The sequence below is a fragment of the Melanaphis sacchari genome, unplaced genomic scaffold (genome assembly GCF_002803265.2).
Source record: "Melanaphis sacchari strain LSU unplaced genomic scaffold, SCAv2.0 Contig1_pilon_pilon, whole genome shotgun sequence".
Classification (NCBI taxonomy): Eukaryota; Metazoa; Arthropoda; class Insecta; order Hemiptera; family Aphididae; genus Melanaphis; species Melanaphis sacchari.
This window is the reverse complement of record NW_020270976.1, coordinates 4,470,402-4,489,591: the sequence shown is the minus strand read 5'-3', so window position 1 is coordinate 4,489,591 and position 19,190 is coordinate 4,470,402. Positions and strand designations below refer to the sequence as shown.

Genomic DNA, 19,190 nt, shown 5'->3' with positions numbered 1-19,190 from the left:
AGAATATTGTGTCTCAAATGATCAACGTATAAATAAAATTGATAAAATTGCTTCAATAATTTAAGAGGTACATTTAACTTTTGACGACGTAGATTTTTTCCAAGTATATTGCTATAATGTACTTGAAATTGAATATTTCATATTATTGAATATTCAATACGGTTAACTTTTATGTGTAGCATTCATCAATAAAAATATTATTATATTATAATACTCAAAATATAGATTCATGGTAGGTATACTGGTTCCAACAATCATAATATTAATATAATTATTAATTACTAAACAAAACTCTATAGAAATTCAATATTTAAGTACAACATGTGATTGGGAATTACACACTCTTTTTCACAGTCATTGATCTTCATATTAATAATATCAAACATAAAATAGAACCTAGAACCATACATTTGTCAACATATTTTGTAAAAATCTGAATCATATAATACCTACATGTATTTTTTACATAAATACAGTTGGTGTATCTGTTGGGGGAGAAGGCATTTTCAAAACACAAAATACTCCTGTGACTATGACACTGCATTTATATTAGTGCCTTAGTTAACTCTCCAGTACTAATAGCTAATGACATTTGATATTAACATGTGCTCTTGGCTCTTTTCTAAAAATAATAAAATGTAATTTATAAATTATTCTAAATATTAAAAAACAATATACCACAAAAAGAGGGGGGGAAATTCCTATTTTTCCCTGATAATTATCACAAAAATCACATTGCTTTTCTGTACTAGACTTGAAACAAAAAAAAAACATTTTGTCTTATTTAAGAATTAGATAGATTCTTTTACGGATATAACCAATAAAATAATTGTTAAAAAAAAAAGTAAAAATAAAACGAGAAATTTATTTTAATATTCTACATTTTTGTAGTGATTTATATGAAGTATAAGATATCAATAAATTAACTCACAACTTATTATGTAAAAAAAAAATATCCAATTTTATTGTACACTTCATAATTTATACAGTTACATAAAATCTTAAAAAAAAAGAGAGATAAATGAAGAATGCAAAATATCATTAGTGGTTGCACACCAAAGTTATAAATATATCTATTACATATTTGAAATATTTTGTCATGTTCTGATTTTAAAGTGATAATTGCTATAGTAAATTTGTTACACAGATTATTGTTAAACGATTGATGATCATAAGGATAAGTTAATAACTATTTATACTAAATATTACGCCAGTAAATTAATTTTTACACGATAAAATGTAAAAATTATATAAAAGTTAGATTAGGTTGTTTACTTAACTTATCATAGAATAATATACATAAATGTATATAAAGATAAAAAATAATATCATCTTACAAAATACCAATTAGATATGTCTCCGATTTTAATGAAAATAAATATAGAATACATTATAATATAAATATCAAATAAAATAGTTAAATTCCTTGAGTGAATAACTTGAATTCTTTGACCTACTTTTTAATCAAATTAATTTTAAAAATAACATTATTTTTTTATTTTATATTGTATCACAAGTTTATTAAATAAAAACATTTTATTGAGTAAAAATCAAGTATATTTAAAAAACTGTTTGATAAGGATATCATAAAAATATAGTAAAAAATGTATTTATGTACACTAAAATTTAAATAAATTATTTGTTTTATAATAATTTCAATATTAATAAGTCAACTTTTAATAATAATTATATGCTACCTGTGAGATTTCTTTTATATTTTTTTAAAAAACACAAAAATCAAACATATTTTTTTATAGAATACGAAATGCAACCATTAATAAAAACCAAACCAACTTTAATAAAGCTGATTATTACATTTCACCATCATTAAAATTTTAATATCCAAAAAGTATAAAATAATATCATTCTAATTAAGTAAATTTGATAGTAATAATTTATCATGTATAATATATATATATTTATTTACTATATTAATAAATTATGCTTCAAAATGTTTCAGCGAATCGTTGATAAAAATTAAAACCTCTAACAAAAATGATTTAATATTGTAAGATTAATGATAACAAGTAGGTACCTTAAAACAAGTCATTTTTGTAACCGGATACTTTATTTAATAACTAATTACTTAGCATGTATCAATAAAAAAATAACTATCACCACATAGTAATTTCTTAGTGGTTAAAGTAGGCACACTATATCAGGAGCGTCATTTGGGGAAGGATCAGGGTGTGCGGTTGCACTCTTTACTTTTAAAATAGTACTAATTGGCCTTCGCCCTGTTGAGATAATGTTCAAAATTAAATCTTCTTAAATTGTATTTTAATGTTTATAATGACATTAATCAATATTGTTATACAGTCAATTATTATAATTGTTAATTATTTATTATATTTTAGTTTTTAAATTGATTTTTACTATTTATATAGATGCAATGATTCGATCCATGCGGTGTATTAAAATAATTGAAAGCAGAATAATATTTTTATTTGACCTGATAAAATTTAAAAATGACCTGCTTGAAACCTCGTACACCAAAAAAAAAAAAATCTGAAATGACGCCCTTGCACTATATTAGTATTTTGTTTACTTATTACTAACTGTACTAGTACATTATCATAAAAACACCTACTAAATATAATATTATAGTAATTTAATTTTCTATTGCAGACGTGTTTTCAACAATTTCGATAGAACTTAAAATAACATACCATCGCTGTAGCCGTGACTGACTCTTGAGGCTATTATGCGATGTACCTATACAGATTACACATTTACAGATAGGTACGAGACATAAATATTATTTTAAAACATAGTAGGTACATATGAAGAAAATCATATTGTATGAAAACGATAATAGTGTCACATTGGGATTTGATATGACGTGTGTATTACTAATATAAACTTCAGAAAATATTGCGTGGGACTCGTAGATTGAGGTATTATGTTATCCCGGTAGAACAAAATATAATATTATGAGAGTACGGTTGGCTAATTCTGTACACGATGGTGAGTAATTGTCTCGAAAACCCAGGGAAGCGTCAAGGCTCCCATGCTGTACAGTCTACACTGCATATAACCTATCCAACTAATATTCGGATTGTGGAAGGGAGATTTATAAAGTTTAATATAATGCACGTATATACAATAGTGTGATATTTACGTAAAACATAAATCGCGGCTCGTCGTTAAATTCAATTATTTCGAATCAGCAAGCTGTTGGTGCGATTTATACAGTTTTCTTCATAATATTTACGATAAGAACTTTATTTTAATAATCTTGTTCTATACTTTACTAGTAGCTCTGTGATAGTTCAGAGTAGAACAAGTGATCAACGTAGTTAATAATGAAAAATATTATAAATATACCTAACACCATGTTTATTTCTTTACTTATATTCGTGTCATTGACGGATGTTTTCGGTTATTATTTAGCTGATTTGACCATATCAAACCCGCTCGAACAACCAGAATATATTTACAAAAAGTGTTTGTCGATGAACAAAGTTGTCTACGAAGATCGTTGTTGGGACTTGTTGACTAAAGGACCGTGCGATGAGGGTTAGTGACAAAACACGTTTTTTTTCTCTTTATAACACGCTTAACTATACTTGTTTCTTAAATTTATAATAAATAATACTAATTAAAAAAAGTATAAAATAAAAAAATTGGTTACCTTAATAAAAAAATTAAACGAGTTACAATATGGAGTAACATGTAGATAATATATTTCCGTAAATTTTTTTCATATGTTATTTAAATTTTAAAAAATAAACAATAGATATTATTTGATGAAATTTCTATATGAAAAATAACATAAAATAACTAACATTTTTAATTTGTTTAAAAAATCTTGAAAATTTTCAATTAAAAAAATATATATTTTGTTTAAATAAAAAAATATATGTATTTACTATAAAAATAAGATCGATTAATACCATTAGTTATTTACCTTCTTCTTATCACTTCCTATCAAAATATTGACACATTGTAAACAAATTAGTATTTACTTTATTTAATCATACTAAGATTAAAAATAATATAAACAACATAGATATATTAATGATAATAATATATAGTCTATAAAATTGTATTAGTTATAACATTGATTCTATAATCAATGGTTATAACTTAAATATAATACATGGCTATTACAATTAAATTATTTATTAGTTGATACTAAAAAATAGGTATGATAAGAATACACAATATTTAATATTTATATTTTAACTTATTAATACCTATATACTGCATAATTATTTAATTTATACAATATTATTTTATAATGCATAAAATAAACAAATAAATTGTACGAAAAATTTTATTAGAATAATTTGTTTGTTTTTAAAATTGATAACTAATTAACAAAAATATTCACCACTGAAATTTGACTTGTTATAAACACAGTCTTTAGCTAAAATCTAACCTATTTAACGTATTAAAATTTATAGTTAAATGAATTAATTAATTTCTATTTGATATAGTTGTGACTTGTGATTAATTTAAATTTACCCACGTAAAATACATAGATTATGTTTTGTGAAAAAGATAAGCACATGATTTAACAATTATGCAATTAAAATAGCTGAGACCTTGAATATTTCCTGAGTTCCAGACAATTAAAACACTTAAAAACATAAGAATATGGAACCTAAAAATATAAATCTTAGATAATTGTTATTACCACAGCCATTAAAATAGTTTAAAAACGTTAAATTAAATGTGTAAAATATTTAATAATTATTTCCTAAAACTAAATAAAATATATTTATCATCTATTAAAATGTTAAATTGCATTAAATTAAATTTTATAAGTAGGTACATAATACATTAATACACAGTCATGATACATTTTACTAAGAACAATAAGAATAAATTAAATAATTATACTACCTACATACGTATTTATTAAATTTAGATAATAAATTTTATTATTTTAGTCATTTTAATAATAAACATACAAAGTTTGATAATATAAATTGAAAATTCGTTAGAAATGATTCATTAAACTATTTAAAATAAATTTTGTATTTATCTTAAAATGATAAAATTTATCTTAACATTTAAAGTTATAATTATCTGTCCAGAATAATGTATTGTGATACAAAGTCTAAAAACAACTAGTGTACATACTTAATCATTACTCATTATACGAAAATTACATAACTACTGTAATATTAAAGGTAATCCATGTACATTAACCATTCAATTTACAGTACAGTAAAAACTTTAAAATTGCACGTGCATGCCCGTAACTGTAAATGCGTATTCGTCGTAATCCTAATTTTAACATAGTTCAAGGATATTGTTTTTGCCGATACAAAACTATAAAGTATAAAGCGAATTCCATGTAACGTAAGGATACGTGAAAATAAATAATCAAGAACTTAAGAGCTTACGCATCAATAAGTAATTTATAATTGTACCTTGGTTCTTGAACAATTTCCGCCAATAAATAATTAGGTATACAATATTATACTACCTACTACAAGAGAATCCAAAGAGAATGCGCCTATTATTTACTCTTATTTTTTAATTCTAATTTATAACTCATGTTATTAAAACTACCGGATAATTAATTATGTAAGCCGCGGTTTGTAGTGTATAGTCAGAAAATATTAAATAACATTACGTTTTTGTTGTTTTTAATTCAACAAAATACAATGTTCACTTTTTAAAAAATATGATCAAATGGTTGATAGGTAATTAAATTCAATAAATGTATAAAGTTTTAATATTTTGAACATACTCAAACTCCCAAGTCTATTTAATATACCTGTGTATACTTAAAGGGTGACAGAACTGTAATTTATGAACATACGTACTTGTATCAAATTCTTGTATTGTTATAAATCATATTAATTAAAGCTTTGCGAAATAAAACTTTTAAACGCTATTAAATATGCTTAAATATTAAAATCTACAAGGATTTAATATCGATCAAATCAATTTTTTATAATTATTTAAATTGTAAAACTATTATTTTTAAGAACCATGTTTAAAAATTGTACAAAATAACTGTTATTACTATTATACTATTATTCATTTTATTATTTATGCGTAGATATTTATGTTGAATAATAAAAAAATATTTCAAATTTCTTCTTGAAGAATGTTATTTACGAAAAATAAAACTCGTTATTTTATGGTTATTACAAAGTAAGTTAACTTTATTACAACGATATTTTTTAGCTAAAATATTTTGATTGTTTTAAAATTTAAATTTAATACTTAATAAATAATAATAACTTGAAGTTTAGAAATTGTTTTTATTTAATTATTCTCATAAAGTTATTTTTATTCTAAGAAGTGTTCTTTTTTATTTAAAATTATATTTGAAGTATTTATAATTAAATAACTCAGTGCGTTTCAATAGATCTAAATAATACACACACATTTCAAAAACAAATTTTTTTCTTGGTATCTTAAAAAACATTAAAGTATTTATTTTTAATTGTTCTACCTAGTCATAAATTATATATAATAAAGATACAGTTAAATCTTTATCAAATATTTGTTTGATTTGTTTACACATTTATATCTTTAATACATGTAGATGAAATATTAATAAACGTTTGTTATATATTATGTCAATATGATTATAAAATGTAGATCAAAGAAACGATACTTTTGTATGTTATATTTTTTACATGAACTATTTTGTTTAATCGCTATACACTCGTTAACCCAAAACTTTATTTATATTATTATTTTATTATCTTTCATAACTGTATGATTTAAGATTACTTACTATAATTTAATCTTAGAACCACAGTTTAATTTAAACTATGTTCGACGATTATTATCTAATATACATTTCTAATTAACCATAGATTCACATTGAGTAAAACTATACATCGCACTGAATAAAAATAATTAAATAATATTATGACTTTAATTAAATACACGCAATATAAATTGTAATAAAGGCACAGTATAAATTAAAAATCTGTTCGAAGCATAACCATTTTTAACTAAAGTTATATCAATATAGATTCTTTAAGAGTCAAAGGGTGTTTATATAGCTAATATTTTAACTTTGTGCTTCTATTTGATAGCCCATGCATGAATTTGATAATGGCTCGTGATAATCAAAAATCTTATTATTTATTTAAATGGTTGACATTGATTATGTAGTATATTACTATAATAATAAATAGAAATGTGATTTTGAACAATTTAAACAAACTTAAAAAAAAAAAAAAATGGTTGAAAAAACCAAATAATTATAAATACAATTACTAGGATTACTTTTATGATTTGCTCTCATAATCCTAAACATATTTTGATGTGAACAAATTAAAACAAATACCAATAATAATTGGTTTTATTTTTTTTTTTTTTTATTTACATAAAGGCTTCAATAACAATGATTATTAGCCTATGATTACAAAATGTTGTAGTTTTACAATATAAAAGGAAACATTATTTAATTATTTTAGGCGAAAAATGTATAGAAGGAAAAATTAAAAAATTAAAATATATAATATTTACAGTTTTTTATCTAAATCTATTTTTTTGAAAAATTTAAAAATATTGCCGGAGTTTTGCTGACTGAGGGCTTCTTCAAGTGATCTTGGATTATTATAATTGGTTTTATAATAACTTTTAAGAATTCTTTAAGCCAATTAAACCAATAGGTAAGTAAGTTAGATTTGTTAGTCATTTTTGTTTACATCAAAATGTCCAAAATTTCAAAAGTGGAAATCATTAAACTAATCATTGTGATTTATATTATACCTTATACGCGGATATTTTAACTAAAGTAAAACAGAAAACAATTGAAAAATCAATTAATTTTAAGCCGAACAAAGTCAAGTAATATTGCTTGTTATTATAAACTATTTAATATTTAGGTTAGGTAAGTAATTTTTATTGAATTCCGAAAGATTAAAATAATAAATAAATGAGGCCCACGTCAAAAAATTACCCAACCTAACCATTTGCCTACCCGTTGATCTATAGGTATAATTCAGCCACCGTAATTGCAGAAGAGTGATTTTTAGCAAAATTTGTTAAACCGATTTACTTTTAAAAATTATTAACAAATAACACAATATATATTATTATCAAATTTTAATAACACTATATCGATATATTATTCATAATGCGTTATTATAAAATAGTGTATGTATAGGACAGTGGTTGGTATTGGACAAAGTGTCAGACGAAATGCAATTGCAGGAGCCGCGTCCGTTGAGGGCCAAATGCAAGAAACGTCGGTGCAGTGAATCAGACGTGTACTGGCCACGTGACGGATTTTGCCACAACAAACAAATGGCTCATCGTGATCGGCTGTGCGCCAGCGCTAACACCGTGTTGACTATCGACGAGTACGGCAACGGGTTTTGCAAATGTCGCGATGGTGACAAAGTCCCTTACGTACGCGTCTTCAGTTCCACCAATGATGACTACGACTCGCAGCCGTGCTATCCAGTGTACTCAAAGGGTCCGTGTCCCAGAAATCATGTGCTAACGCCCTATGGAGCTAGGCAAGTACAATGACTATTAAAATACGTACAGTATAAGTATTAACGGTCAATTTGAGTCTTTTATTTTATTTCCTGCTCTCAGGTATACCTACCTACTAGATTGTCTGACTTTGAAAAGTAATATATTATCAGGGATGATAAACAGTGATAAAAAAAAAAATGAATATTTTTAGAAATTATCTGTAGTTAAAAATTTGAACGAACGAGTTTTAAAATTTATATTTCTTACTATAAAAAGACTAATTTCTATATTAAATTATTATTTTCGCAAACTAATTTTTAACAAACTAAATTAAAAATCTGGAAACTTTAAAAAACCAACATACACTCTAATTTAATTAATTTTAATATTTAAGCAATTTAATTTTAACTAAAAACTATTGTCGAAAAAATGACTAACTTTCCCAGCTTTGATATTAATATAAATAATAAGTGGTATAATATGTACTTTTAGTTGAGCAAATATAAGCAATCCAATTGTATAAAAAAATATTATTTTACATTAGCCAAACTCAATAAATCTCAACAAAAAAAATTCTTATTTCGAGATCAGCTGTATAAATAATAATTTTACTCGAATAAATAATATCTTGTTATTAATGTTATTATACGTATATGAAATCGTTTGCAAGAATTATTTGTATAATTTGCACATTTTATGAGTAATTAACTATTGTTATAAATGCCATATTAAGGAGTTAAAACTTTAAAAAAGTGAAGTTTGATATCTAAAACATAATTAAGTTAATAGGTCAGATCAAATCAATCAAGTCTTAACAGTAACCAAACATTTGCTGAGCTAAATTAACTTCATCGGTTATAAATAAAAAATATTAACGTGGATAAGTGTTAATTTTGGCTAAATCAATAGAACTTATAATATATTATTATAATTGATCTATAGTACCTATACAGTATACATAGTATATTCGCATGGTGAATGTCCTCAAATTGATTGGTACAACAATGTGTTAGATTAATGACCTTTGGGAAATACACAAACGATACACTCCTAAGCTTAATTTGTCTTATATGTATATTATAAATTATAATACTATACCGTGTAACATAATGCCATAATATATATTAATACTCTGCCTTCTTTAAATCCAACACATGATTTATAAAATATATAAACCATTTATTTCAAAAACAATTATTATATACGCTTGGTTTATTATATTCCAATTTTAACTACCTACATGTCTATATGCAAATTGTTTTACCATAAACTGTACTATTATTTCCGAAGTGAAGAAAATACACATTTCATATAACCATCGAGCTAAATTTTTAATTAATTTTAAAATATAACTACATGTCTACATATTTGTTGGTATTAATTTTCAACACTTTTATACGCTAATACACTTTAATTTCTTGTTGAATATTTTCTGTACATTTATCAATACGCTCTTAAAATATTTGTGTTTCAAACATCAGTCATGGTAAACTCCGCGAATATGTTCGTAATGTCGCCTACTTTGTAACGTACCTACATGATAATATTGTACAAAACGTACACTATTAAAAAATAAATCGATACTTGATAGCTATACTAATAGTCGAATTTATACATACGAATAATTATTAATATATATATATATATCCAGAGTTAGTATTTATTGTAGCTAAAAATATTTTTATTGTTATTTTGAAGGAACCGGTTATCAAAAAAATTAATTTCGATAATTCTAAATTCACTTATTTTCAGTCAAGGCCACTCTACGTTCTTTGTCCACACGGTTTTTTTGTTTTAAAATAAAAAATGTACTTTATTTATACCATATAAGAACTTTTCCTGGTACGACTAATAATAATAATATAAAAAAAAACAATTACACAGCTATGCAATACAAATCTGCAGTATCGGCAAAGGAATTCCTGGTTGCTTCGTTGGGATCAATAAAATCATTTAAAAAACAAATAATAACAAGCCCATTTTTTTTCTATGCTCGAGAGATTTTGGCTAGATATTATTTTTTATCTCGACGGTTATGGGGTTGGAGGTTAGGCGTGTGTGTTGCCACGTTCCGCGGGTGATCACCTATCCGGGAATTACCAACTACATACAATAAACCCATTTACAGTGAATTTGATAATATTTCAATAAACACCATTTATACAACAACACTATAGTCTATAATGTCGTTTTTTTTTAAAAAAAAAATTTACGTATATACATATATATAAATATAAAAAAATCCTTTTCACGTCTATTTTATATTAATTAATTAATGCGTTTAGAATGTTTAGATACGGCGTCTGCGCGGAGGACGATTGCGCCGAGGAACGCCGCCTGGCCCGCGATTCGCCGTCGTCGTCGTCGCCGATGTCGCGGCGGTCCGGTGCACAGGAACAGCGCCCGCAGCCGACCTACTCGCTCGCCCGCTGGACCGACGGACAGTGCTACGAGCTGGGCACGCGCGGCCCGTGCACCGGCCGCGAACAGTTCGCAGTGCTCCGGGCCACGGCGCGGCCGGGTTGCGCCAGGCTGTCTGTCGAGCTGACGGTACTGCCCGAGACCACGGACGGATGCGAGACCGACCACTGGGGAGATTGCGTGGAAGGGGTAGAAGTGTGGACGTCGTCGGACGAGCTGAGAGACGCGTTGCTCCAGAGCGCCAATAGGTACAGTCAAAAGACGCAAATGGCGCGAGCAAACCCGCCCGCGGTTCCCCGTCCCCGTCGTCTGTAGGTCGCGGTGCTATAGCCGTCGGCGCGCACAGGCGTTATCCCTGCCCCGCAAACCGCGTGACCCCCCCCCACAACCAAGCGGGCGGCGGGTTTAAGATATTGTCCGAAAGTGGAAGGGGAGAGAGGATATCGGAAGTCGAGCGTTATACGATGGGTCGTTGGATAGGTAAAAAAAAAAAAAAAACGATTTCCCACCACAGACTACATTATTATTATTGTTATTATTATTATTATTATTATTATTATTATATTCTACAACGAAAACGAATTTAATTTTTAATTTTTTAACTCGATTGATTTACGCACGTACACTGTTAATAATTAATAAATTTATTACATTATTATTTCGCCCACGCTTTTCAATACGGAACGCGGTAAAATATTTACAAAATCAACTCCGCGTAGTCTTCTATTCGTAAACAACACGGTATTATAATAATACGACGATATGCCATTCCAAGCCCCTCTCGATAAAAATAAAACCGCACGAGTGTCGAGTGTGCCGGTATTCTACACACGTAGTCTTACTCTATTATTGAACTTAATATATAAATTATTTTAGTCCCGCCTACGCCCTATAAGTGCCCATATCAACGACCGCGGTGGTATGTAACGTCGCTTGCTGTTTACTGCAAACGATCGAAACTCGGAAGTACCGAGAAATATTATAATATTTATAACGCACCTCTAAAAATAAATATAATTTACAATAATATTTTTTGGTTTTATGATTTCAGATCCGACTTTTGTCGCTAATGTTTTGATTTATAATATTGCATGTCCCACCTTTTTCTTCACCACGATAACCTCAATAATCAGGCCGATCAATGTTTTGTTTTAGCTCAATATCTTTAATTAATAATAGGTATACATATAGATTATAGACTTTAAGTTATAACTACTAGTTATTACATCAAACGCGATACCACGTAAACACCTCATGAATTTATGATTGTGCGCTTTCTATAATTATTTTAACAAGCCTTTGTAGAATAAGTCGTCGTCATCCTATCACAGAATATTATCGACCGTAAAATTATAACAACATTTTACACATTACAGACGACTTATTTTACTACTGTACTTCCACCACATATATATTTGGTTAATTTTTTAGCCAAAATACAAAATAATACAGTGTGATTTTATTTAGGTGAATATCGAGGCTATATATTAAAAAATTTAGGTAAATACGATATTTTTTCTTTTCTTAAACATTTAAACACATTTACTATTTAGTACTTATAATAATTAATATATTTTATTAAATTCTTAATGATTTTAATAATTTTTATATGGCTTTGGCTATTATTAGTTTCTATGAGTATAAAAAATATATAAATATTCCACAAATATTCCGTTCTCTAATCTCTACTTAGTTTAAAAAATAAACCGATTCAAAATAACTAATATTAACGTATATTATTATAAACAGTAATTTTTCCACTCGTTAAAATGTAAGTGTTCAACTCGTACTTTTTCGGTTTAAAATTAAAATAATCTTCCGTATGCAATATTAAATATTAGAATTTACAAATGTTGAAAATGTATACATATATTATACATTACATTATAATAAAAGTAAACAAATATTTTCGGTTATTTCTCATATAAAATATTCGTGTACATTAAATTAATCAAACTGAGCGGTATTTTGTTATTATTACAAGCTTACAAGCTTATAGAATTAATAACATGAGTCATGATGACGTGTCACACACTCACACGTATAATATAGTACGTGATACGTCATATATGACATAGTAGGTATTCATACAAATAAAAATTAAAAATAATTGGCATTTTTTTATCAACAGATAATATCATCACATGTTATATTTTTTCGTACAATCCGTAAAATAATAACTATATTCATCTCTTTTTTGACAATTTATTAACTATATTTTTTTTCATGAATGTATGGTATTTAGCCCACAACACATTTTAACGTCAATGCTTGTATGAAAATGCATAACTATGTTTAACTATTTTACAGAAATTATCAATTCAATTAATAATAAAATGTCATTGTTGTTTTCGTTGACACTGTTGCAATACTTATGAAATATAATAATAAATAAGCAATCTTTATAAGGTAAGTAAAATTTGTGTAATTTAACGTTTTATTACTTTTAATTTTAAGGAATGTGTTAGATTAAAGAAATTATGTTTGAATTAATTAAAAGTGTATGAAATTATTTCAAAGCCTAAATCAATTTAAAATAATGATGTGTCTTATCACGATTATGCTCTATTGCGTTTAATGTTTAATATTCTTTCTCATTCTTCACATCGTACCTATAGCAACAGACAGTTATATTTTAATTTTTCTTCTTAAAGTACTTTAGAAGCTCTGGAGTCACTTTCTCGTATCCGAATTTAAGGTTTCAACCTGTACAACGCGAAACCGGGTTAGTCCAGTTCTATGTCACACATCATGCCATAGGCTATGGTTAATAAAATTAAAAATTTACAAACATCCACTACCTACTCCATACATATGTTTTTTAGAGTCAATCAAAGTGTACCATAGCTTGTTTTAATTAAGCTCTCTGGCTACCTTTATCTTTTAAATATTCGGTAAATTTAAATTTGATTAATGACTTTAAATGTATTACCTGTTTTAATCAGTGGATTTACCTTTAGTTTTTTTCTCGTGTCATTTGTTATCCTTAACCTATGCATGCTATATTGCTAAATATAGTTAGCATTAAATATATATTTAAATTATTTAAAACATATGGCTTTAAAATTAATTTATTACACTTTTGATAAATTATTTAAACTACCTACTTTGACATTAATTCAATCGATTTTTATTGTTTTATCATAAAAACTACACAGTCATAATTTATAAATATACTTTTCTTCAATATTTTGTTAGTTATCTACTTTCTAGAAATCAAATTAAATAAAAAAAAAATAATAGCAAAAAACCCAAACCATTTCCTACAGTCCAGTTTATTATAGAATTTAATATTGATTCTATACAGACAAAATTGTTTGACCTTTCGCCAAAACTCTTCCATTCTCTCTACATTAAAGCGACGATGTATTTTAGAGACTAGTCGTCTTTATTATATTAAATAGTTCAGGGGATTTGAGATAAATTTTATATAACTTCTATAAATCATGCCAATAAACCATACATCAACAATTTTATTATATACACAATATGTACCTTACATATTATCAAATTAAAAAGTAAATGTTTAATAAAATTATTTTATAGTTTAATTAACTACTTAATTAATATACTTATATACCTGTAGGTGCAGTATACAGAAATACATTATGGTAAATTGAATGATAAATCAATTATTGGTAATTAATAAATTTAACAAATACAATCAATTAATATTTTTAAGTAGTCATAATAATTTAATGAAAATATAGAGTGCACTTATTGTACAAAAAATGTATTTTTAAATTTAAAGGGTAAATTATTATTTTATTACTATAAGAAATAATCAAATTAATTTAATTCAAAATTATTTATAAATTTTTATTATTTTATTAAGTTTCTAAACATTATGCTTGTGTAATTTAAGATGTCCATATAATTATTTTAAACTATTTATTATATTTACTATTGACTATTGTTATATATTAAAAATAGTTCAAAAATACATAAGTTACAAAATTATTTAACACCTATACCTATTAATTAAAATATATTTATATGTATAATAATAACATATACTTACTTAAATTAAACTTTAAAATTATAAACTAAAAATAAGAATGTATACCATAATATGCACGATTGATTTTATCAATTATTATAGATATCAAAACAATTATTGTATATTAAATGTTTATAAAAATTAATAAATAAAATAATATGCTTTTATATATATATTAATGTGTAGTTTTTAATTTACTAAAAATTAACAGGATGGTCGTCAACATATTACTATTATATCTGCTCTTTAGATTTGTATAATCTAAACAACGAATACAGCTTATATATCAAAATAAAACAGTATGGTAACAATTTAGCGATTCGTTCTTCAGAAATATCTAATTTTAAACTATATAGGTATATTGTTGATATTTTAGTTTAGTATTGTAAAGTAACTTTAAATTTTCAACTTTCGACTACCCCTTTACAAAAAAAAATCTGTAAAAACCGGATAAGTGACCTCATCAATCCGTCTTTCGTGTAATGAAGTGATTTAAAATTGTATCGCAAAACGATTAGTCATTACTCATTACTCATTAGTCTATCATTTTATATATAGGAGATGCCTAAACCGTAAAATCCAAACAAAAACAATAATAATGATAATATAATATTTGGTATATTTATACATTTTACACATAATATTATAATAGTACGATATTGTCGATCACGTAGTATTATTAATACTATATTATAACTATAATAGTAAATAGTATACAATATAATATCGACAACCGATTCCGTCATGATAACATTATTACTATAATGTGAAAAAAAAATAAATACTAAGTATAAATAAAAACGTCTGATGTCCCCCGCACCGCCCCGAACAACGATTGCAGATTGCAGACAGACGTGGCAGACATAGCGGCGACGACCGCGTCTGCCAAGGTCAACCCCTTCTCGTGTCTGCGCTCGAACGATGGTCAGTCGCTGCTGTCCAAGGGATTCGTATTCGCCGACGTCGACACGTCGTCTTCACTGTTCATTTGGTCGCAAGGTTTCCGATCGAACACAGCCCGACACACGACTTTTACTTTAGACACTGTCCCTTGCCACCACCCCGTCTGACTATAAATTTCAATAAAAATCGTACAACTATAATGGCTGACTTACTGGTGGACATGGACTACGCCATAATGACCATCAACTCGCAGATAGTGTACAAGCCGACCAGCCAGCGCGATGACCCGGAGCCCGACAACGACCGCGAGGTGTACGTGGGAAACTTGCCGCAACACTACACCATCGAGAAGTTCGTCAACTTTGCTAAGTAAGCATATACACCGCCCAGAAGGGACATTATACTATTATAGTGCAAAGACGCTGTATTTTGTCTCAGGCGACAATTTGAAAATTATTGTCGTTCAACACGATAAAATTTTGTCAGTTACGATTCACAGACCTTCCTCTCCCCCGTAAATGGCCAAATGACATATTTTGGATTTTATTTTACGGCAATCTGTTCGTACTTCACAAGGTGTAATGATTTTCTTGTAAAAACAAGAAAAAAATAATCTGCAAAAATAAATGCATTATGTTAAATGTTAACGGGTATAATAATACTCCTTCACTTGTCTTATTTTATATGATCTAATTCCAAGGAGACAGCACCGTTGACTGTTGAGCATAGTGACCTCATACATCAGCTGATGTATCTACTACGTATAAAGCACCATTTAATAATGTTTTTTGTTCATATTGAACAATGAAATTATCGATAAATTTTACTGTTTTTTTGCACTTTGCAAATTTTAATGAAGCGGAATCATGCTGCGATATTCTTTTTATAGACAATTATTAAATTTATTTTATGTTATATACTAGATAATATCTTTTACTTAATACGATAATTTTTTTTTTCATTCGAAATTCATGATGCTTGTATCGAATTAATTATTGAGTATTGACGATAATATATAATATTATCTTTTAACGGGATGTAAAAACGAATACAAAATAATTTATAATATTAATACTATCTGTCGATCTCCATAAAAATAATAAGTTATCTAGGTACTGTTTAAACCTACTTACCAGCCATTGTGGACAAATCCAAATTTATTAGTTTAGAATTTTTTAAACATAATATTACAGTATATATGTATACATTATTTATCCAATAAATATATATCTACTACCACCTATATTATTGCGATAATTTATTTTAAATATACCTATCGTACATATTTATTAATATTATGCCTACAATTGCGTATAATCAGTCCTCGATTTATACATTCATTAACGCAGTACAATTGAAGTTATTGGGCTTCTAAATTAAATTAAATTGTATTGGTTAAAACATAATTATTAAATATTCAAGAACACTTAAACATTCATAAGTACCCACCTACATTTAATAACGTAATATTTATATTGTTAATTTACAAAATAAAACGATTTTTTTTAAAAACAATCTATATTTTTGATTACTAATTTTTTTAAGTCTAATTTTATTAAAGTTTTCACAAACATTTTCTCGCTTTTTGTTTTAAAAATTTTTCAACAATATCATCGAAACTCGAAATTTCTGAATAAAAAATATAGTTACAAATACAAATAATTTTGTTTGCTTATTGTTGGTAGACCTTTTTTCAAATGAACCCAGAGCAAATGTATAAGTACAACTAACAGTACGCATCGTTTTATAATAATTATCAAATGAAATAAATTTGATTTATTTATAAAATAAAAGTTGTTAACATTATTTATTAAGTATGCAATTCAATATTTGTATCAACAAAAAAATAAACTGTATTTTGAAAAAGATTATGATAGATGGTAGTATAGGTTCCTAGTGTTCCTACCTAATTATTGAACTGAAAATATTGAAATCAATTTATCAATTTTAACTTCACTAATAATAATTAGTAATTTACTAACTTTGGTATTCTATTATTAATATCATATTAAATGAAAATTCTAACTTATATTTATTAGGTGCATTTTAATTTTAATTGAAAGTTTTAGTAATAAATTAATTTTAATTATAAGTGTAAAAATCTACAAGAAAGTTCTATTTCCAATTTTCATCAACATGTTTAATTAAAACATATTTAAACTTCAAAATATTTATCAACTTTTGTATATTTCAGAAAATGTGGTCCAATTTACAGTGTGCGACTACTAAAAGGCAGTGGAGGTTTAAATAAAGGTTTTGGTTATATAATGTATAGAAGTTTAGCTGCAGTTGACATTGCCATAGAAACATATAATGGAACATTCTTGACAGAAAGTGATACTAATAAGCCACTGATTGTTCAAAAGAGCCTACGCAATACAATTATGATGATATATGGGCTATCACAAAGAAACAACAATAAATACTACATCAGAACTGTAGGCGTTTATTATTATTAACTAGATTTACTAATTCAGCTATTTATTTCTATAAAAATACCTACTTACTTTTGTTTTAGGAAATAAACTATTTTGTGATCAACCATCCATCGTTATTGCTGAAATTTGAATGTGAAGATGATACAAAGTTATTCATATCTTTTAAATCATTAAAGTAAAATAGACAAAAATACTTTTAGAGAGTTTAAAAATGTAATTAACACATGGTTTTTATCATTATTAAATTTAGAGCAGCACAAATTTTTAAGAAAAAACTAAAAGATGCGTTTCATATGTATGGAGCTAAAATGTATTATTTTAATGATACAGAAAATTGGGTAAGTTATAAATTAAAAATGAATACAATTTTAAATGCACCTATAATTTAGTTTAATAGATATTAGAATTAACATAAGTAGAAAGTTGATTAAATAAATAGGTACTTATTTTACTACATCATTAATATAAATTGATTAAAATAAAATAAAGTAATAACAATACTATAAAAATATACCTAATTGAAAAAACTAAATATTAGTAAATTATCTTTTAAGAATTAATACTTACTAAGTTATTAATTTTTAAATTTTTATAACTAGAAAAAAATTTAATTTAATCTTTTTAAAAAGAGAGCCAAAGCTTAATTTAGTATATCTATTATTTAATATTTATATTTGTATTTTGGTATCAAATAAATATTATTAGTATTGTTATCACCAATATATTTAGTATAACAGCTTACCTACTAATAAAGATCACTTTTATTTGTTTTTTAAATAGTTATACTTCTTTCTATTTGAACAATTTTAATGCTTATGCTTTTATATTTAAATAAAAATTATAAACAATATTTGTACACAGTAAATTAATAATTTGTAGGCTCAATAATTTATGTAAATCAATTATAATTTAAAATCTAAACATTTTTTGGAACATTGAATTGTTTTTAATTATCAACTGAAAAGTCTCAGTGTAGTTTAAAAATTCTTCAAGCTAAAGTTTATAACACTATTAGC

The 19,190-nt window shown here is 25.9% G+C and overlaps 2 protein-coding genes across 5 annotated transcripts; both read left to right on the top strand.

Annotated features, from left to right (window-relative positions):
* The first annotated feature begins 3,147 nt into the window (after window positions 1-3,147).
* Window positions 3,148-14,493, top strand: LOC112593186. 4 transcript variants are annotated; one of them, XR_003114587.1, is made up of 6 exons: window positions 3,148-3,519; window positions 8,096-8,450; window positions 10,698-11,081; window positions 11,885-12,012; window positions 13,144-13,242; window positions 14,420-14,493. XR_003114587.1 is itself a non-coding variant. In XM_025337523.1 (4 exons), exons 1-4 carry the CDS (start codon window positions 3,306-3,308, stop codon window positions 11,901-11,903), a joined length of 972 nt encoding a protein of 323 aa, XP_025193308.1. In that variant the 5' UTR covers window positions 3,148-3,305; the 3' UTR covers window positions 11,904-12,307. The 4 variants fall into 4 exon arrangements, 2 of the variants coding, with proteins under 2 accessions (XP_025193308.1, XP_025193307.1); XR_003114586.1 differs by lacking the exon at window positions 11,885-12,012; XM_025337523.1 differs by lacking the exons at window positions 13,144-13,242; window positions 14,420-14,493 and having other exon boundaries at window positions 11,885-12,307.
* A 1,087-nt stretch (window positions 14,494-15,580) lies between these two features.
* LOC112593264 (probable RNA-binding protein 46) lies at window positions 15,581-18,818 on the top strand. Its single transcript, XM_025337628.1, has 5 exons — window positions 15,581-16,105; window positions 17,931-18,174; window positions 18,255-18,349; window positions 18,425-18,512; window positions 18,804-18,818. The coding sequence occupies exons 1-5, from the start codon at window positions 15,936-15,938 to the stop codon at window positions 18,816-18,818; spliced, it is 612 nt and encodes a 203-aa protein (XP_025193413.1). The 5' UTR covers window positions 15,581-15,935.
* Window positions 18,819-19,190: the final 372 nt, after the last annotated feature.